Source organism: Glycine soja, chromosome 16 (genome assembly GCF_004193775.1).
Source record: "Glycine soja cultivar W05 chromosome 16, ASM419377v2, whole genome shotgun sequence".
Classification (NCBI taxonomy): domain Eukaryota; kingdom Viridiplantae; phylum Streptophyta; class Magnoliopsida; order Fabales; family Fabaceae; genus Glycine; species Glycine soja.
In genome coordinates this window covers 36271653-36294123 of record NC_041017.1, presented here as the reverse complement: position 1 = coordinate 36294123, position 22471 = coordinate 36271653, and the positions used below count along the sequence as shown (strand labels likewise).

Here is a 22471-nt window from a genome sequence, read left to right as displayed (position 1 = left end):
GCTTCTGGAAATTGAAATTGTAGTTGACATAATGAGGGTTTATAGGGCTCGTGTCTAGCTACTCCCTTGAACAAAAGATTTAGAGGGATATAGAAGCTCCTGAATGCACCATATGTAATTAAATTAGTCATAACCTTGAATCTAATTAAATTAGTTACTCATGCACTTCTCCAAGGTCAACAAGAAGAAGTTAACAAGGAAGTTTCTTCTTCTTTGACTTTTAAACTGAGATAATTAAGTAGTACTTTCTCTTCTAATCAGAGAGAGACTTATGTAAGTCTATAATCTCACTTTAAAAACCTAGATTTCTTATGACAAAAGTTGTTTGCATATCCTTGTGGTAAAAAAGAAGTATATTATGTTTCTATTAAAATTTAGTGTATATTATACTTAACTTATTTTATAGAAATAATTAGTACTTTAAAATCTTTAAAAAAGTTTATACTAATAATATATAGAAATTAAATTGTATTCTTAATTATTAATCTTCTGAAAGAGTTATTTTAGAAAATAAGTACTTTTCGAACATAATTTATTATTTTTCAATTCCGAATTGGATAAAAATTAAAATAAGAAGTAACATTTAGTCCATCTTTTTACTAATTTTTCTTATTTTCGTGTCTTTGACTAATTAAACTACTTAAAAACATATTTCTATAAGAAAGGTGTGATTTCTAATAGTTAATTATAGTTTACCAATAATTATTTTCAAATTTAGATGTGTTTAGTAGAGATGATTGAAATGGAATGAAAGTATGAATAATGAAAAAGGACGAAAGAGAGTAATTTAAGATTGTTTTATATACATGAAAGAAAGTTAAAAAGATTAAATATTTGAAAAAAGACCGAGGATTTGATTTTTTTTTTCTGAGAAAGATTCTTGTGCATGGTTATTGATCGATAGTCGAAGGATTCGATGATGGATAAATCATTTTATCCACGCTAGATTGTAGATTCGAACAATAAAAGTAAACATGTTGCAATATATATAGATTGGATTGTCAATTTTGGGATGATTTGTTGAATTTTCTATTATGATTTTCTTTTAGAAATTAGGATGTGATTTTCCAAATCATTCCACCCAGTCAGATCGATTGCTTAATATTATTATTTTTATATAAAAAATCATGAGTGGCATGCATTTTAATTTTTTAATGTAAACAAATATTAAATATAATCTTGCTTTTCAAGAATAAGTTTTCATTTGTTGAAAATATTAAATGCTAACAGTTATTTAATTATATTATTATATTATTAAAGTATTAAATATATTGTCAAAAATATTGATTGCACAAAAGTTATTTAATAAGTCATTTTTTTTTTCTGATCTTCCTAATTAGTGTCTTTGGTATTCTCATACATTTCAGTCGTATTTCGGATATGAAATTAATTCTCAATTCAAATCCAAAACTTAATCATATTTAAACTTATCATGTCTCAATGTATTATACATGGATTGATTACATGTTCTCTTCAACAAACTTAATGTGTGTAATTGAGATGCCCTCGTTTGATAAATAACTCATTTTTTAAGTAATATATAAACAAATGATTAAATTATAGTAATATAAAAGTATGTATTATGCTAACATTGATATAAAATAAAAGGCCAAATTACAATTTAGTCTCTTTTCATTTTTTATCTATCATTTTTATTTCCTTATTTTATTTATAATTTTAGTCCTCTAATTTTAAAAATTATAATTTTACTTGAATTCTAAATTTGATATTTTTTATTGATATACCTTCAATAAATACATTAGGTCTAAAATTTAATTTGATTGAAATAAAATAAATAAAACATACGTAAAATTAAAGATTCAACTAAATTATAATTTTTTAAAAACTAAAAAATTGTAAGAAAAAATCACATACAAAAATTAAAAGAAACCAAAAGAGTCGAGACTCGAGAGGTCGGTATTCACGAACAATTGAAGCAAGTCTTTTTCTTACCTTCTTAAAAAAAGTTGAAACACGAGAAAGGGGATTTTGTGATTTTGTTTCCTTATCCAAATCAACGTCAAATGTAGTAAAAAATAGGATTCAAATTCACACTTGCATGCATACTAGGATACTTTTATTTTTTATTATTTTTTTTTCTTTTTCCGTTAAAAAAAAGGAAACGGAAAAAGGAAATGAAATGCAAAATCCGATAATTGAATATTCGGATTTTGGTCAATCCCAGAATCACGCCAGAAATCCTCTTCTTTACAAACAGAACCACACTTTTTTTTTTCTAAAATATCAATATTGCCCTCGAACGCGGGACCCTTTTATTGGATAATTTAAACCGGTCTCACGGTGATACCGTGGACCTACGCACACCATATTACTGCCCTAGAAAGATAAAGCAATCTAAAAACCAGGCAGTGTCAAAGGACAGACATCCCACGCGCTCGTGTTTCACGCGCTGGGGTGAGAGCGAACATCACGAACCGCTGTTTTGTTTTGTCAGTGGGCCCCACACGCCTTTCACTCTCTCTTTTAGGTCCTATATATTGCCAAATGTCCGAAGTAAAACAAGAGAATATGTAGAGAGAGAAAGAATAGGGAAAGTAACTATAATCACATTTCAGAAGATTTAGAGAGAGAAACTGTGCATGCAATTGAGTGAAGAGTGAAGACCGAAGAGAGAAGAGAAGAGGAGCAACCAAAGACACAGACATTGATATAGTCATAAAATAGAACATTGGATTCAAACATGGGAATTGGGTCTTGAATTTTCATTCAAAGTTTCTATTTTTTTTTAATTTAGGAAAAAACAATTATTCAATTTAAAGAGTTGAAAAAGTCATTGACTTTCTGATTGCCTTGAGTCATTGTAAGTCAGCTCTGCTATTCTTTTAGCGTTAAATAAAATAAAATATTATTTTCTTCTTGATTTGTTTATATTATATTAGTATAAATATATCGTGTTATTGTAATAACATATCACAAAATATTTTTTCTCTGTCCTTTTCTCTTCCTTCCACAGATCCCAGTGTGTTTGAGAGAGAGTGTTTCCAAGGATCTGAAAAATTAAGACAAAAGAAAAAGAATTTTTTTCTGGCATTTTGCTTTGGGACTGCTAAACTAAAAGGTATCACCTTGTCTTCGTACCTGGCTTCGTTTCTATAAAGTTTGGTTCTTTTGAACTTGTATCTGTGAAGGATGGGGATGAGTCAACTGGGTCTTTTTGATTTGGTACCATGCATTTCAAAAGTAAGGTTCAGTGTGTGAATCTTGCTTTTGTTTTTGTCTTTTTTCATAAAAAAGTCCTTGCTCTATATTGCTGTGTTTGTTTCTTGTGCAAAGACTTTGGCACAATAGACCCTCTTGGGTTATGAAATTTTTTTTGAGTGCTGACAAATAATTAGTCAGGCCAGGTGTGAAACACAGGATGAAAAAAAATATATAATTTAAGGGCATTTACTCTTATTTATTACTTTTATTTTTCTGATTTGGAGGGTTGTGCAAATTGGAGAAACAGATGTGAACACCGGGTCAGAAAACAAAAGGGTTTTTTCTTATCTTGTTCTTTCTGACATTTGCATCTGTCAATGGCTTAATTCTATTGAGAGGAATGAGTTAAAAGTCATGCATGGAGCGTTGACAAGGAGATACTTTTATTTATTTATTTAGTTTTTGGTTGTGTGGATGTGTGTATCTTTTTTCCAAAGAAATCAATGTTGTGAACATTTGACTCAATTTTGGTTTAAGTTCAAAAAGTTGAGCGAAGAATCCTGAAAAAGTGATAGTGACAATTTCAGAATAGAGCCTGGAGAACAAAAGGGTCGGAGAAGGAAATAGAGAATAGAGAGAGGACTTGCATATTCGGTATATAAAAACTTTGGGAGTTTGGGAGAGAAAATGACCCATAACTTTTTATAGGGTTGTAGAGCATAGTTCTCCATCGAATTGCTTCATGGCTAGTTTTTTCACTGTGGAGCCACCTCTTTTTTCTTCACCCTTTAATATTTCAAAGCAAAATCCCTCTACCTTGAATTTATCTGTTGTATGCTTCATCTCCCCTTTGATTTAGAACTCCCTTTATGTATCATGTTTTGTTGTTTGCTTTTGTATTGATTATGAATTGGATTTGTGCATCTTATTACTCATCCTTCTTGTTGTTATTGTTGCTAATGGGACTATTTTCTGCAGCAAAGGAGAATGGAAGGCCATAGCGAGATGGGTCTAATGGGAGAAAGTTTTGATACTAGTAATTTGCTAGGGAGGATGAGGGATGACGAATATGAAAGCCGGTCCGGAAGTGATAATTTTGATGGCGGATCTGGTGATGATCAAGATGCTGGGGATGATCAGCCACATAAAAAGAAGAAGAAATACCATAGGCACACCCCTCAACAAATTCAGGAGCTTGAAGCGTATGGCTCTATAAAATTCTGAAATCTTTTTTTACAAACTGTGATTATCTGTATTGATTTGTTTGTTAAGGTTGATTTTTTTTTGCTGTTTTTGTTTTAGGTTTTTCAAGGAGTGTCCTCATCCCGACGAGAAGCAAAGAACAGATCTTAGCAAGAAGCTTGGCTTGGAGAACAAGCAAGTCAAGTTCTGGTTTCAGAATCGACGAACCCAAATGAAGGTAAGTTGGAACTAATTAAAATCAGTTGGCTATGATACTTGTTACTTGTATCTTTAATTAAAGAATAAGTTGTTAAAAATTAACATTATCGTTATCGGTTGCTATTTGTTTGGCGGAAGCCAAATGAAGGTAAGTTGGAACTAATTAAAATCAGTTGGCTATGATACTTGTTACTTGTCTCTTTAATTAAAGAATAAGTTGTTAAAAATTAACATTATCGTTATCGGTTGCTATTTGTTTGGCGGAAGCGTTGTTACCTAATTTGGGGGCGGGGGATGGGAGGATGAAGTTTTACTAAAATCACTTGATTCCATTATTTGTCCCTTTAATTAAATATAAGTGGTTAAAAAGTAACATTATCATTATTTCTTTCGGCTGAAGCGTTATTGCCTAATTTGGGGGGATGGTTGACGTTTTATAAAAATCACTTGGCTCCGTTATTTTTCCCTTTAATTAAAGGATAAGTGGTTAAAAGTAACGTTATTGTTATTTCTTTCGGCCGAAGCGTTATTACCTAATTTTGGGGCGAATGGGGGGATGGTTGAAGTTTTAAGACAATCACTTGGCTTCGTTACTTGTCCCTTTAATTAAAGGATAAGTGGTTAAAAAGTAACATTAGCGTTACTTCTTTTGGTTGGCCACAATGTCAAGTTTTTTGGGTGGCATTGTATTGCGATCACAATTGTGACTGCATCAACTGCATTTGTCCGCAAGTTCCCGGCTTCCCACAATATCAAGGGTTGCTACAAAACTGAACCGCAATTGAAAATCGGGGGTGGGGGTAGGGAGATGTAATTTGGTTCCAGTTGGCATACATTGGTATTTGTTCTCATTTATACATTTTGCTGATGCCATTGAGGATGTTTTACTAAATGAATTGCTTTTCTTGAATCAGACACAACTGGAACGCCATGAGAACATGATTCTTAGGCAGGAAAATGACAAGCTCCGAGCTGAGAACAGTGTAATGAAGGATGCTTTGGCAAATCCGATATGTAACAACTGTGGTGGCCCAGCTATTCCTGGTCAAATTTCATTGGAGGAGCACCAAACTAGAATGGAAAATGCCCGACTGAAGGATGAATTGAACCGAATATGTGCATTGGCAAACAAGTTCCTGGGCCGGCCCCTCTCACCACTGGCCAGTCCCATGGCTCTGCCACCCTCAAATTCTGGTCTAGAACTTGCTATTGGAAGAAACGGACTTGGTGGTTCAAGCAATTTTGGCATGCCCTTGCCAATGGGATTTGATGTGGGAGATGGAGCTTTGGGCTCCTCTCCTGCGATGTCTACTATGGGTGCTAGATCACCAATGGGAATGATGGGAAACGAAATCCAGCTTGAGAGATCCATGCTTTTAGACCTTGCACTGAGTGCTATGAATGAATTAATTAAGATGGCTCAGCCAGATACCTCTCTTTGGATTAAAAGCTCTGATGGCAGGAATGAAGTACTGAACCATGATGAGTATGCAAGACTGTTTTCTCCTTATATTGGATCAAAACCTGCTGCTGGTTATGTGACTGAAGCTACAAGAGGAACTGGAGTAGTATCAGCCAGCAGTTTGGGCCTTGTTGAAATATTGATGGATGCGGTATGATACCTAATTTCTTATTCTTAGTTGAAGTTTTAGTTGATTTTATTGGAGATTTAGAGCAGTCATTTACAAAGCAAGAATAAATTCAAAAGAAGCTTCACTGTATTGTATGCCATATTTATCTTCTAGTTCATAAAATATGGCATATAATTCGAAGAATTTTATCGTAGAACAGTTTGATATGTTAATAACTTGTGATTGACTATGATGTTTATTTGATCTTAAATTTGTCTCAGTTGAATTTATTTTTTTTAATTTATCATTTATGCCAACAGGATCAATGGTCGGAGATGTTTTCATCTATGATTGCTAGTGCTGCCACTGTGGAAGTACTATCTAGTGGCACGGGTGGAACCAGAAGTGGAGCGTTGCAAGTGGTATGTTTCTCTGATGTGTGTATGGTTTTGCTATATTTGGCTACAACTAATTATGGAATGCTTTTCAGATGCTTGCTGAGGTTCAATTGCTTTCTCCACTAGTCCCTGCTCGTCAAGTGAGTTTCCTCAGGTTTTGCAAGCAGCACGCTGAAGGTTTATGGGCTGTGGTTGATGTTTCAGTTGACATTGGTCGTAATGTTACCAATTCACATCCATTAATGAGCTGCAGGAGGCTTCCCTCGGGCTGTGTTATTCAGGACATGCCCAATGGTTTTTCCAATGTAAGTGCTATAATAAGATATTTTAGACACTTATTTTCTTTTGTATTGCAATTGCATCATCGCATGCTTGCTGGAGTTTCAATATTTAAAAATATATTTTTGGATTTCTTTATTACTTTTAGTATGAATGGATTGGTTTGTTATGGCTGACATTTAAGTTTAGCAAGAGCTTGTGCTTGGTTCCATCATGCCTGCACTATATTATGAAGTATTCATGGTGTCATTTGTAACAATGTCATAATTTCAATTTTTTGTGCATGCGCATATGTTTAACCAAAATCTCTACTATTGATTTCTCAAAGACTATCACTCTTCACTTTACACTCTGAAGTGCGGAGTCTACTTTTTGGAAAAGTTAAATCTTTTTATTTCTGCACCCTTTTATAAATAGTATAATTTTGCTCTGTATGATAGTGATGATGTGAATCCAGTCCAATTATAGTATATATGGTACCACTGCCAGTTAATGTGGTAATTCATGCCCTTTAATATGACCAATCCTTAAGTCCGTTGTGATTCACGTGTGCATAACCTTTTGATTTGTTCCATTTTTTAATCCTTTCAAGGGACTTCTAAGTTGGGATGTTAATTTAATATTGACCTAGGGTTTTACAAATATTGAGTGTGGGCTATGGTTATTATATGCAACAAACCTCCCTAATTCCATTTGTGTTTAAATCTTGCAATGTTTTCTACCTTTTCTCAATTAAGGTTTTTGATGGAATCCCTCCCTTTTTCTATTTAGATTTTGCATTTGAAGTTTATTCTTGTCAAGTCATCTACAGTGATTAAGAGATCAGTGTTGTCCTCTTTTTGATGAAAATAATACTGGAACTACTTTGTTGAAGTAACTAGGCTTTGCATATCTTAAAATTTCTTTCATATATTGCTTTGAATTTGTAATAATCACCAGATTGACTGAAGGTAAATTACACTGTTGTAGATTACTTGGGTTGAACATTCCCAATATGATGAGAGTGTCATCCACCAACTTTATCGCCCATTGGTTAGTTCTGGCATTGGTTTTGGTGCTCAGAGATGGATTGCCACCCTCCTAAGGCAGTGTGACTGCTTGGCAATCCTCAGGTCTCCTCAAGGCCCATCTGAGGACCCCACAGGTATGTCACATTGTCACTGCCTTAAACACTTTTTTACTTTGATGAATATGGCAAAGTTTTCATTTTGATGAATGCTGTTCTTACCAGCCCAAGCGGGTAGGACAAACATGATGAAGCTCGCACAACGCATGACCGAGTGCTTCTGCTCAGGGATCTGTGCTTCATCTGCTTGCAAGTGGGACATACTGCACATTGGTAATCTGGCTGATGACATGAGAATCATGGCCCGGAAAATCGATGACCCAACTGAGGCTCCTGGCATTGTGCTGAGTGCTTCAACTTCTGTTTGGATGCCGGTGTCACGGAAAAGGGTGTTTGATTTTCTGCGTGATGAAAATTTGAGAGGTGAGTGGGACCTGCTGTCCAAAGATGGACCAATGAAGGAGATGCTCCATATTGCTAAAGGACAAGACCGTGGAAATTGTGTTTCCATCCTTCATGTAAGTGCTCTTTCCTATCACATCCTTTGCATGTTTTTGTTTTTGGTTTTGGTTTTGGTTTTTTGTGACCTTTCAATAAGAAAAAATCACATTAGACTTTAACTAATCCAAGCCAAACTAATTATTTGCTGTGTTTATAAGAGGGTAAAGCTTTTCCTATGTCTATTTTATGACTTATTTTTTCTCCTGTAAATGCTTATTGAAAAATTTATCCAAACATCACCTTGCATTTAACATTCTCTTCCTTTTGTCATATTTGCAGTCTGCTAATAGCGAGTGCAATGTGCTATATCTGCAAGAGTCATGGAGTGATGCCTCTGGCTCGATGGTAGTGTATTCCCCGATCAACATGCAAGCCTTGCAGATGGTGATGAGCTGTGGAGATTCATCATTTGTCCCTCTCCGTCCATCAGGCTTTGCTATTCTGCCAGATGGCACTTCAAACAACGGTGATGGCAGTGACGGTGGTGGCAGCTGCTTGCTTACAGTTGGGTTACAAATGTTGCCAAATGGCAACCACCAATCAGCCAAGTTCACAATGGAGTCAGTTGATGCTGTCAATAACCTGATCTCATTTACCATTCAGAAGGTCAAAGATGCACTTGGAGTTGCATGATCCATTTCTTTAATTTTAGACTTAAATATGATCACAAACAAAAAGACTTTTTTTTTTCTTTTTTCTTTTGAAAGAAAACATAATAGAGTGTTTTATATTTTGGGTGTATAGAGTATTCAAGAGTAGAGGCTGAGGCTGAGGCAGAAAAGGGTTTGAGTCAAGAACGAACCAACCGTGAATGCTTTGTGGTGGTTCGGGTATTGACTCGTTACCTGTTACAAGTCTTAGCTTTTACTTTGTCCAAAAGGATATGCTGTGTGTTATTCTTACACCCTTTACTTAATAGTAAAGTGAAACTGCTCAACTTTGCTATTAGTTGTTAATCTTCATTTCTTGAATGCATTTTCATATTTTAGTTCATGTTTTCCGGGTTTCTAATTCTACTGTTTGATTATTGCTTTGTCTCTTTGTGCGGTTCTTGTGGAACCAAATTCTTATTCCTATTCATCTTTGTGTTTTTTCAGTTGGTAACTTTTTTGAGATGGTGGAATTAAGTAATCACGTTAGATTTATAGTTTATGAAAACACAATTATTTGGATTAATTTATTAGATTTTTGTTAAGAACAATGTCGTTTTTACGAAACTTTAATGTGCACGAAAACTTGTCATGTCCAACCGTTTTATAAGATTCAGCAATAACCTTTTGTTAATTGTTGGTTGCATTAATTTTCGTGTGTTGGCAAGAATTTCCACTGAATCACGTTTTCTGTGTAACTGTTTCAACCTTTTGGACCTTTTTTCTTTGCTTTTCGCAATGTTCTTAGTAGAAGTTGTAACAAATAGCGTGATTCGTGTGCCGTATGCGTAAGTTTTTGGAATGATCAACAATTTTGAAGTAAAAATAAACTAAAGAATTTTTTTAAAATATTTGAAACTTCTAAAAATAATTTGATGATATTTTAAAATATTTTTTTCATGTCAAAATTATATTTGCTTCATTTATTTGTTTGCATGTATGGACTTAGAGAAATGCAAATGCGGATATGGAGGCGCGCACAGACGCAACATTGACGCCCGGATTCATGATAGATGCACGTAAGCAAAGAACATCTTTGCCTAGAAAAAGTTAATTATATTTTGATAATATAAACAAAATGACCACATTAAAAAATGTAATGTACGGCATATTATTACATTATTTCTTAATAAGATATTAAGAGAAGGAGAAAGGGAATAATCAAATTATTGTTGAATTTTGATGTATGATTCTTTTGCACTAAGGCAATTTCAAAGATTTGACTTCTATAGTGATTGAACAACTTCTAAAGTATTTTCGTACAATATTAATATACATGTGCAAGGTGTTGGATTGATTTTTATTCTTATTTATTTCGTCTTGTTTCTCATCAAAGAATTCTGATAGTAAATTGTTACTTCTTTGTTGGTTAGTTTTTTCAAAGTTACTACTAACACCCGTTGCTTTTTAACTTCTATAAATTTAGAGGGGTGCATTTTAGGTATTTCCCCAAGAAGTAATTTCCATGATTTGGGCTTCCATGGAGAAAAAAGGGGTGATGCTAGATGCACCCAACATTTTAAGTGAATAGACAAAAATGTCATTCACTCAAGTTGATCTGTATGAGTCATAGTTGATACATATGAGTCATATGGATCAACTTGATCCGTATGTGTAATTTTAACTTACGGATCAAGTTGATTCATATAGATCTTACGAATCATCTTGATCCGTACTTATAACTTACACATACGGAACAACTCACGCACACCTAGTAAAATGCAACAAAATGATGTACCTTAAATGTTGACGACGACGAAAGCAACAATCACCACCGATCCATAACACTTTCACCTCGACCCAAGCAGCAACTCTCTCAACAATGAAAAACCAACACGAACCAACAACAGAGGGAGAAAGCGAAGAAAAAACAATGGAGGCGTAAGAGAAAAAGTAACACTGCAACCAACTTTAAAAGGAAGAAGACCCCAGGAGCATTTAGGAAATTAAAAAAAAATTGTTGATGCACAAATAATAATACTGATGCACCTAGCATCACCCAGAAAAAAGTCCTTCTAACTTAAGCCCATCTACTCAAAAAACAAATCCCCAAACAAAAAAATTATCATAATTTCATTATAACCCCTCTACCTTATTATTATTTCCCCAACCCGTCCCTTCCAGCTCTCACTTCACTGCTTCACCATTCATCGTCCATAGCCAAAAACTCAACGCAGAAACCCTAAATCCCCAAAATGCGAGTCTTAGCCTCTCGAACCTCCAATCTCTTCAAGCTCAATGTCGAGCACTTTCTACTAATCCACAACCCTAATTTCAACTCCGTCAGAGAATTCTCGCAATCCACCGCAATCCCCAAAAAGCAACTTAGGGTTCGCGACCATGGCTATGACAACTACATGGAAGTCGAGAAGAAAACGCGCAAGGTCCTAAAATTCCAGAACCTCATCCTCTCGGAACCTTCCCAATCGCTCCCAATCTCGCGCCTTGAGACGCTCGCGCGGCGCTTCGGCTTCACGCGCCACGAGTCCGGCGCGTTCGTCCTCAAGTTCCCGCACGTGTTCGAAATCTTCGAGCACCCTGTGCAGCGCATCCTTTTCTGCCGCCTCACCCGCAAGGCCATCCTCCAGATCGAGCAGGAGCGTCGTGCACTAGCCGCGGAGCTCCCACGCGCTGTCACGCGCCTCCGGAAGCTCCTCATGATGTCGAACCATGGCCGCCTCCGCCTCGAGCACGTGCGCATCGCACGCGCCGCGTATGGGCTCCCGGACGACTTTGAAAACTCGGTGGTGCTGAGGTACCCTCAGTTTTTCCGTTTGATTGATGCTAAGGAAACTAGGAACAAGTACATTGAGGTTGTGGAGAGAGACCCTGGGTTAGGAACTTGTGCAATTGAGGAAGCTAGGGAAAGGGTTTATAGAGAGAGAGGAAGTGATGCTGAGGATATTAGGTTTTCTTTTGTGATTGATTTTCCACCTGGTTTTAAGATTGGTAAGTATTTTAGGATTGCAATGTGGAAGTGGCAGAGGCTTCCTTATTGGTCCCCTTATGAGGATGTTTCCGGGTATGATTTGAGGTCCATTGAGGCCCAGAAGAGGATGGAGAAGAGGGCTGTTGCCACCATTCACGAGTTGTTGTCCTTGACTGTGGAGAAGAAGATTACGCTGGAGAGGATTGCGCATTTCCGGATGGCCATGAACCTGCCCAAGAAGTTGAAGGATTTTTTGCTGCAGCACCAGGGGATTTTTTATGTCTCCACAAGGGGGAATCAGGGAAAGCTTCACACTGTTTTCCTTAGGGAGGCATATAGGAAGGGCGAGCTGATCGAGCCGAATGAGTTGTATTTGGCGCGGAGGAAGCTGGCCGAGCTTGTCCTGTTGAGCCCTCGGAAGGCTAAGGTTGATGGGGAGTTGGTTGGGTATAGGAGAAGCAGGTTAGAGGATGAAATGGGGCAGGTAACTAGAGCATATGTGGAGGATGCTTGTGAAGACTTTAAGGGCAAAGATGATTCGGGGCGGGATAAGGATGCAGAGGATGATTTGACATCAGATATAGGCTCCGATGTTGATTTGGGAGATGAGGATGATGATTGTGTGGATAATGTGTCGTTGCAGAGGAAATCTTAGCTGAGTATTTGGGGAATCTATTTGAGCTACATTTCTTCAGTTTTGCAATCGAGAAGTCTCTTGATATAGTTCTGAATTCTGAAATTTCGTGTTCTACTTCTGAAGTTTTGAACCAGTAGATATGAAGTTAAGATTCCTGTTTTCACTGCATCTCACCATTCTAACTGGTTTGATCTGTAATGATTTGGACCATTTGGTCGGACCTGACCTACCAGGTTAATCATGAAAAGATGTCCAGTCAACTTTCATGGAGGTGGGAGCTACTGAACCTATGTGAATTTGTCTTTCTTGGGGGATTTTATTGATGATGACCTCTGATGCGAACGAAGATCTTCAACCTAGAATAGATAATTGGGTTTGTTTCATTTACAGAGAGGAATCACTGCCTTAAGGTGGAGGAAGGTATCCATGGGATCATCAACTCATTTGTCACCAGCATTTTGCCTGTACATACAGAACTTTTTTTTATAGAAGGAAACACTGGCAAATAAAGAACAGCTTTAACCTTGAAGCATCTTGTTGGAAAATCAAGGGCCTCACTTGAATGGATGTTCATAGAGTAGAGACATGTAAGGCAACTCATCTGCATTTTCATAAATATCAGTTACTTACATTAAATTGCAATACTTTCTGAATTTTGATACTAATTTACTACTACAGGACAGAGGTTTCTTTAAGAAGCTGTCATTCAATTGCTGTGATGTACTTGACGAATGGTCTGTACTATATTTGTTTTGCAGGATTTTCTCTTGGTTAATTTAGTCTCGCAAACAAAATCCTTCAGTTTCCTGCCATGTGAGCTAGGAATTCAAACCAACAATATCATAACTAACCAAATTCTTTAAACAGTTTCAATAACCTAAACCATTTTTTATATAACAAATTCTTTGACCTGAACCATGTACATATACCAGTTTATATGCGAAAATAAGGTACATACTTACATTACATAAAACCATTTGTTTTATCATCACAAATGAGCTAGAATTGAAACCTAGCCCTCAAATCTATTCATCTCTCTGTTGATCTTCTGTTCATAAGAATTACAACACCTAGTTTGTATCAAACATCTATTACAAGATTGGCTGCAAATGAATCCTTTATTCTTTGCCAGGATACTTTCAGGGAATAAGTTTGTGAATGCCTCTGTTGGGAAAGGTGTTTGGTATGATGGTGATGGATAGAATTGAATAATTTTGGATGGTTTGGTGGTGTTTCAGCACATTTTTTGTATTCTTTGCCATGTTCCGAAGCTTACTCAATGCTTGTTGGAATTTACACCGACTATGCTTTTACATCCAAGGCATCCGAAGATGATGGACGTGGCTGAGTATACTTCTCATAATAAATTTTCACGGAGTAGTCTGCACTTTTGTATGCTTTCCTTTGTTTATTGGGTTATCATCCATCTTTACACATAACACAGTTATCATGGGGCGCCAGAACCCTAGTCATCGTGCATCATCCACTGTGGTGGTTTGCTCCGTTCTGCTTGCAATCATTACTTCTGTTATGGGTCCTGTCTATCCCCATTCATACCACGAGTCACCAGTCCTGATGTTGACCATAAACAAAAGTGTACTGTGTTTTGGATTGTAATTATGTTTATGTATCTTCAAATTATTCGCAGCTTATAATTTGTAATACAAACATGCCTTCCAGTTTCGAAACAAATGAAATGTAAAAATTTGAACAGGTGTTTCTGAGGATTATTCAGAGTAATGCTTTTGAGAAATAAGGTTGTTGTTTGCCTGACAATGAATCAATTTCATATTATTATGCGAACGAAACTGGTTTGGGATTGATTTAGCAGTTTAAACCAATTCAGAACAGGTTTTAGATGATTTAAAACCAGTTCAGAACAGGTTTGAACTTCAAAACCAGTTCAGATCTGGTTCTGAACCAGAACCAGTTTATATTCAGTCATTTAGAATCTGGTCCCAACTAGTTCACTAACACGAAACTAGTTTGACTAATGGTTTGCTTTTTACTTTCGTATTTTTGTTCCGGAAATTGCATATGAACACTCTAATAATGAAGGCGAGATAGGCCCAAGACAATGGCCGAATGAGCATTTGAGGGCATTTGAATCCTAAACCTCCCAACTCGTGTCCTGCATTTCTCATTTTATTTGTATGGACAAAATAGCCTTTCATTAGGAACTCCAAAACTATTTTGGAATAATATTTTTGAAAAGTAAAAATTACCTTCCAAAATAGGAATAAATCCTCAATAAAAATTATCTTTTGAAATAATTATTTTAAAACATATATAGCACTATCCGAAATGGATATTATGGAATAGTTTTTCTAATTAATCAGAATGGTTATTCTAAAACTTATACTGGGTTTTGGAGTGGCCTTTCCATAAGCCAAAAGTAATCGACATTGTTGTTTCACATCAAATGTCCTTTCCCACACCAGAAGCCCATCCCTACAAACCCAAAACCCATAGATGGCAATGTGCAAAGGAAGGAGGGGAAAGGTGGTGACGAGGCATCATGAGGGAAGTGCAAGTGTTGTTGTGGGGGAGGAAGAGGTCATTGTGGTTGCGAGAGGATGCAAGGGTTGTTGCAATATAGGACGAGATCACTGATATCACAAGAGGGTGAAAGAAGTGACATGATGTGGAGGACGAGGTCGTTGTCATCACGGAAAGGTGAAGAAGGAGGTGGCATGATGTGAAGGACGAGGTCATTATCATCGCGGGTGAAGGAGGTGGCATCATGTAGGGAGGTCTTAGGATATTTTAGTCTTTTCAAAAGGAGATCATTGTCCTTTCACTCCTCCATCATTATACTCCACCATTTCCCTTTCTCTTTCACTATTTTCTTAAAAGTAATAAAGCTAATTCATATAATACAAATTTGATTCATAAATTAATTTGATTAATATTAATAAAGGTAACTCATATAATAATTAGTTTGGTTAAGTTTATAAATGGTAACTTCTATCTAATTAATTCAATTTTAATTAAAAAATATATAAATTAATATTAAAAATGATAAATTATATCACAATTAATTTGATTGTTTTTTAAAAAGGTAGCTTTCATTTAAAATTAATTTTAAAAAATTGTAAAAAATACACACCAAAATCATATTTACATTATATATTTTTTTTACACACCTTTTTAATATAACAGAAGTATGGTTTTTGTTATATTATTTGGGGATAAAAAAATATATAACAAAATCGTGATTCTATTATTTACATGAAAATAAAAAATTACATAACAAAAACATAATTATATAACATAATGGTACTTTTGTTGTATTTTTTTTATCCCTATATTGACAACAAAATTACGATTTGATTTTGTTTCTCGTCAAAAGAGCAATTATGGAATTATGATAAAAGGCAACTCCCAAATGTCTTGCATGGCAATGCTTCATGCACTCAAATCAAAGAATTTCCGACATCTTGTTACAACGTACGTACCCTCACATTAGCCGTTCCAGCAATGGTTAAGTACTTGAGGGAATCCATGTTTCAGGTTTATCTCGTGGTTACGTTTGAATGCCTCCAAGTCCTATCAAATATAGCATTCCAATAAGTCAAGAACTACAAGTAGATCCCTTTTCCTACTGTTGTTACTTTGCTTTCTCATTCAATATGACTTGAACTATTGTAGATAGGTACCCCCATTTTTATGTTATCTCGAGCCACCTTCACCCCCATCATCTCCAACTAGAAGTAAATCCAACGAGTCTTGAACCATTGAAGGCTTAGCTGTACTAATTATACTATTAGTTAAGTAAAATTGATAAAATAGTAAGTTATTTACTTCCTACTACCTCAACAAAGGGTTAACTATATGTAATTAAATGGCTAAATACAAACAATTGGTTAATTTTAGTTACTCGAGGTCTGGAAGGATGATTTTTAGTTTTTCATACTAACACTACTATAGCTGAAGAAAGCTGTCTTGGGTTATAAATAAATGAATAAAATTAGTGACGGATCTATATGGTGAGTGTTGGTGTAGGGGGCATCCCTTTTTACATTGTTTTTTTAATGGAAAAAATACACTTGTCAATTCTGAAGGATTAAGTGAGATTGTAAGGAACTACCATTGCCTTCTGTCAAAATCTAGCGTCTTCGTCTCGTGCGGGCCATATTATTATTATCTAGAACAAGTTGCACCGTTGTATATCATCGTGGCAGAAACATTATTTTTTGGGTGCTGAGATATTTAGTATGAAGTGAGTGATACTTAAATACACTATTCACTTGTCATCTTAATTCCCACCTACCATGTGTGATTTGTTTTGTGAATTGACTGAATTTTTGTTTATTGATCACCTTTCATTTGAGGGATGAGGTCGATGCCAAATTAAAAGTAGCAATGTAGCATCTCTATGTGTGCTCCTTGAGATGAGAAATTATTATATTATCTAGTTCTATAACTATATAATCTCGTACAATCTATGTAATACAGAGTAATAATTTAAAAAATGTGTTACATGTATTTGAAGATTGATTGAAACTACGTGTTTTGACCATACAATAATTTTTCCTGAGAGAGAGTCATCTACTGCATAAACTTTCTGACCATACAATAATTTCTCTATTCTCTCTTGAGAGAAACTCATTTAAACATTGAACTTTGTGCAATTGATCATAAGTTGTTTGAGCATTAAAAGACATGAACACAGTGTCAATCGATATAAATAACCAAAATCATAGAATACATTAAAAGAGATAACAATTAACAAAGCTATTGCTTTTAGCTATGCCTTTAAGCACTGCATGTATTCATTCGACAATTGATATGGTGTAGCCCCAGACTATTGATCAGATCAAGTTTTATATGGAACTTTTTGTGGCCAGTTCAATCAAATGATACTATTTGCTGTTACTCTATGTAACATTTTCTTTACTTTCAACCCAGAAACCAACCATTTCATGTGATTGTTTGGCTCTAAAACTTCCCAAAAGCCACTGTTTCTTTCCATTTTCCTGTTTCTGGTTGACTTTATTGACAAGCTGTTGATTAGACACAAATGATTTGTTATCCTTCATGGTTTATTAGGACATTATAATAAAATCCAAATAAAGAAATGTAGCACACTGTACACAAACCATAGCACGTCATCCATCAATTTGCATGTTATTTAATAATGTAAGAAACTCAAAACCAGTGGACACGCTTTAGTATTGCGTTACGCAAGGCATAAAAGCACCATTATCATTTGACAAGTGAAATAATCAATGCATTTTATAACAAAATTTTGGACTTGCATGCTTGTTAATATTATGTATGAAGCTGAAACAAAATTATATAGCTTGTTGAATGAGAAACATGGGAGCAACCATTCGATATTAAACGTATTATAAAGTCAGATATTTTGTTGGAGATTTTGGTAACAACTAGTGGACGTAGCCATCAAATCTAACGAGAAGACCACAGTTTGCAAGATGGTGGTATTCTTTGATTCTCTTATATATTTAAAACAAATTGTTTCAACTTATTGATTTAAGTGACTAAGCAAAGCCACTATTGGAAGTCGATGGTTGGCTCAACGGTATAACGTACAAAGATAATATATAGGCCATGTAGTGATTAATTATATATTGAGCCACGAGTCATGGCTGAAACTGGAACCATCACTAAACCACGCATTTTAAAAGTTATCGAGGTTGCTACTTTGAAGGAGAAAAAGATTATAAAAAGGGTCTCAAAAGGTTTGTGATAAGAACACCAATTGAAACAATGCTTATCTTGGTACTGGCTATAATTAATTATTGTTTCCTTTTTAGATCTCATACATTATTCTTGATTTGATTATTAGTCTTTACTCTTTACCTATATCGATAGCTTATTAATTATGAACTTGGCATTCAAGTCATATCTGTGGTTTTTTGCATTAAACTAAAAAATGGCAACAACAATCTAATAATTGATATATTTTTTTATCGATAATTAAATATTAATAATTAATTGTTAATTTTTTTATTAATAGAGCGAATTGAACATACAATTTTTTTCTTTTTTTTTTCCCAAAAGATTAACCTTATAACTCTTAATATCCTTGATATGAATGATTGCAACAAGAGCATATTCATCTTTACATTAATTCTGTGAAGCCTAACAATCCTTGACAGAAGCGAATTTTAGTATAAAATTAGTACCGATTCCATTTACTTGTAGTCGTAGAAATTCTCTTTTCTCAATTTCTCTGGTTAATCCAACTAATGTTTTGCATGCTTTTATCATCCAGCGAAAAGAACACAAAGTACAAGGATGAAAAAAAAACTCGTTTATTATATTCAATACGCAATTTGCCCACTTGTTATATAAATAATGTATGCTTTGAAACTCACACTTGTCCCTTATCTTCGGTGATTAGGTCAAACAAACATTTTTTTTATTAAATTGATTAGGGCATGATATAGAAATCATTAAAGAAGACAAACACACTCTAACACAAAATATTTGAACCATGTTGATGTTGCATTGCATGCTTGCTAGATACACAGAGTCAAGTTTTCAGGTTGTTTCTAATTTTTAAGATCGGTCTGTCTAATTAAGGGTTTTGACAAATGTTTTTACCTAGAAAAATTATTAGATAGTTTGAAATTATTGTGGTTTAATTAATCTTCATATATGGCACATAATCAGGGGCACAGCATATCAATAGCAAAGAAATTTTTAAGAAGATCGGTTATATTTTACTTTTTTATTTTTATAAAAAAGCATCACTTTTACTCGGCACAGCATATCAATAGCAAAAGAAATTTTTAAGGTACTCCAGTAGTAATGTTATTACACAGTTAGACAACAGCGTTCTTTTTTGTAATAATATGGACAGCGACCCTTGATACTTCACCTAGAATGTTATGATGGTTTGAATTTTATTGTGTGTCGTGGTTCTGAATTGAAGATTTTAACTCAAATAATGTCTAAAAAGAAATATAACTTAAGGTAAAAAAAATCTTTACAATTCTTAATTTTGATTAATAATATTTTAAAACTTAATATAATAAATTATATTATATAACTATACAATTAAAACGTCATAAGTTTAAAAAATTCTAATGGAAAAAGCAAGTTACATTTTTTATATTTACCACATGTGTTTCTTTTACTAATCCTCTTGTAGTAAATTAAAGTAAAATTATTATGAACAATGAAAATTTTTCTTTAAATATTTGAGATCACTAATTAAGTTAAAACATCCGTTAATTGATACACACTCAGGGCTAAAAACATGTTATAATTTAAGCATATCCTACATATTAGTCCATTAAAAAAAAAACATATATATACTACAACGTATTTATCCATAGAATTATATGCATTTGACATTTAAAATAACTAGTGTAAAGCATGCATGGATGAAATAATTATTATGAAGGGTAACTGCGTATATACTACTTATTCATTAGGATACACATTGATTCTGAATTTCACATTTGTAAATATATAGTTGCCCACTACAACAAGTTCATCATCTGAAATTATTCCCAATAATTATGCCATGTGGAGATTTAGATGATTACATATCATGCAATCATTTGAAGTTAACTAGGAGCAATAATTTCCTTTATGAAATGCAATGTTTGGCCTGTGAGCTATATAGAAGAATAAAATAGATGCTAGAGGACAGAGATTCAATTGGCATCAACTTCACCTATTTTGCCACACGGACACCTTTGGTTGCTTTGCCTAAATTTCATGAATTTGTTTGTTTATAAAAAGAGACGCGGCTAATATATGTGAATAGAATTGAGTACTCAATTGAGTATAACTGAGGTTATGTTTAATCCCCAAATATATAGAACTTGTTGTCTACATTAAAATGTATGTCATGATATTTTTTGAAGATGAAGTGTGAATTAATCTATGAAAGGGGTGTGTATTATTTATTTATTTATTTACAACGCATATATACTTAAGAAGATCAAGAGATTAGGCCTGTGAATCTAGTCATCTTAGGTTTTTAATTTTTTTTATATTCTTAAAAAGTATTATTAAATTAAACTATGAAGTATTAAATTTATTATATTATTTATAATCAATTTTTTTAAGATTATGCAATTTAAAATATGTATATAAATGTTGTTATAGATTATTTAAGAAGTCTTATTGTTTATTTAAAAAGTTAGGAAAAATAATTTTATATTGACAAGAATCTAGACTTAAAATTTATTAAAATAACATGATCTATAAAAAAAATAGATGGAAATAATAGTGATAAAGTCACATATTCAGTTAATCATTAATTCATTTGCTTATAAAAAAATGTTTTGGATTTTGTTATTTTGTATGCATATTGAATTAATTCCATTTGGTTAAATTCTCAAAATTTCTAATTAAATTCAACAGATACAATTCAACCTATTAATTGTTGTTTATATATTGTTCTTTCTTCTTCCTTTTTGAAATAAAACTTTATTATATGTACTTTTATTAATCAAAATTAGATTTTTTATTATTTAACATTCAGAGGCATGAGCCAAACTTTGGAAGAACATAAATGTTTTATGGAAAAAAATATAAAATTGGTACAATAGAAAATATATATTTTATTATATTTTGATGTGTATGAGATGTGTGTACATGAAAGAAATAAAAATAGAAATAATTGTACATCTCAAACTTTGTAAGTAAAATCTTACTTTAGTCCTTAAAATTAGTATTTATCAGTTTAATTTGTGATATTAGAAAAAATATAATTTGTGAATTATCCCTATTCAATTTAGTTTCTAAAATTGATATTACCGTTTAATTTAGTTTTAACATTATATAAAAAAAAAAAACTAACCTTTGAGAATCCTCAACTTAATTTAGTTTAATTTTGACATGTAGATTATAATATCAAAGATCAAATCAATTTACCCACAAGTTATTGGAATGAATCTAGTAATTGATCTATTTGTGTGACTTTTTATATAATTATTATAAAAATTAATAAATTTATCTTATATAATAATTTAAAATTAAATAATTATATAAAATTATTTTATACTATGCATCACCTATTTTCTCCCCGTATTCTTAATTTCAGACATTCTTTTAATTGTTTTTGGATCTATCCATCAATAGAAGTAAATTTAATACATGCACACACCCATGAATAGATGGGATTTGCTAACCTATAATATTTTTTTAGTTGGAGTATATTAACTATAATAATAAAATATATTTAAAATAATATAAATTATAATTTATGAATGTATTTCAATTAAAAAAGTAAATATACGTTAGTCGCTTCTACCTTATTACTGTAAATGTAAGAGAATTAAAAATATGACAAATACCAATTTTAGTAGCTGGAAATGTGAGATGATAAATCAATTTTAAAAAAAAAAATGTTGACAAATTGATCATATTATTAAATCTGTAAAACAATCTTATCTTTAAGTTGTAATATTAATCATCAATTTAACAATAAGTTATATTTTTTAGAACTAACTTAAAATTAAAATATAAAATTTATGTATCAATTTATTATTAAATTATTTATAATACTAATTTATTATATTTTTAAAAAATTAAATTAAATTTTTTTATGATCAATTTATATGACCTCACATTTTAAAAACAAATTATATTTATCTATTTTAGTGTATACATTCATCTCAACGTGCATCAACTATTTCTAATTTATCCTTTAACTATTTTTTAAAACCCACCCACTATCACAAATAATTACCAGCTAAAAGCTTTTCAATATGAAAGTTTTTACAGCTATATCTAACCAAAATAACAAGTCAGGCAGTGGCGGTTTTGCAACTAGTAATCATTAAAAAAATATAGGAAGAATTTTAACCAATGTATCGAACAAGGAGGAACAAACAAAAAAGTCAAAGCAAGACTCACTTAGAAGCAAAGAACAGAACATAAATAAAAA

At 33.3% G+C, this 22471-nt stretch overlaps 2 protein-coding genes across 11 annotated transcripts; both read left to right on the top strand.

Moving 5' to 3' along the window:
• Positions 1-2537: 2537 nt before the first annotated feature.
• Positions 2538-9389, top strand: LOC114389465 (homeobox-leucine zipper protein ANTHOCYANINLESS 2-like). Of its 6 annotated transcripts, XM_028350153.1 has the most exons (10): positions 2538-2821; positions 2975-3079; positions 4141-4364; positions 4465-4582; positions 5478-6176; positions 6455-6556; positions 6625-6837; positions 7781-7955; positions 8043-8395; positions 8658-9371. In XM_028350153.1, the coding sequence occupies exons 3-10, from the start codon at positions 4150-4152 to the stop codon at positions 9009-9011; spliced, it is 2229 nt and encodes a 742-aa protein (XP_028205954.1). In that variant the 5' UTR covers positions 2538-2821; positions 2975-3079; positions 4141-4149; the 3' UTR covers positions 9012-9371. The 6 variants fall into 6 exon arrangements, with proteins under 6 accessions (XP_028205954.1, XP_028205955.1, XP_028205953.1 ...); XM_028350154.1 differs by lacking the exon at positions 2538-2821 and having other exon boundaries at positions 2946-3079; XM_028350152.1 differs by lacking the exons at positions 2538-2821; positions 2975-3079 and adding an exon at positions 3136-3201 and having other exon boundaries at positions 8658-9389.
• A 1640-nt stretch (positions 9390-11029) lies between these two features.
• On the top strand, positions 11030-14350 carry LOC114390745 (protein ROOT PRIMORDIUM DEFECTIVE 1-like). Of its 5 annotated transcripts, none has more exons than XM_028351621.1 (3): positions 11030-12865; positions 12985-13181; positions 13353-14350. In XM_028351621.1, exon 1 carries the CDS (start codon positions 11224-11226, stop codon positions 12610-12612), a length of 1389 nt encoding a protein of 462 aa, XP_028207422.1. In that variant the 5' UTR covers positions 11030-11223; the 3' UTR covers positions 12613-12865; positions 12985-13181; positions 13353-14350. The 5 variants fall into 5 exon arrangements, with proteins under 5 accessions (XP_028207422.1, XP_028207420.1, XP_028207421.1 ...); XM_028351619.1 differs by having other exon boundaries at positions 11030-13181; positions 13353-13544; positions 13727-14350; XM_028351620.1 differs by having other exon boundaries at positions 11030-13181; positions 13727-14350.
• The last annotated feature ends 8121 nt before the right edge of the window (positions 14351-22471 follow it).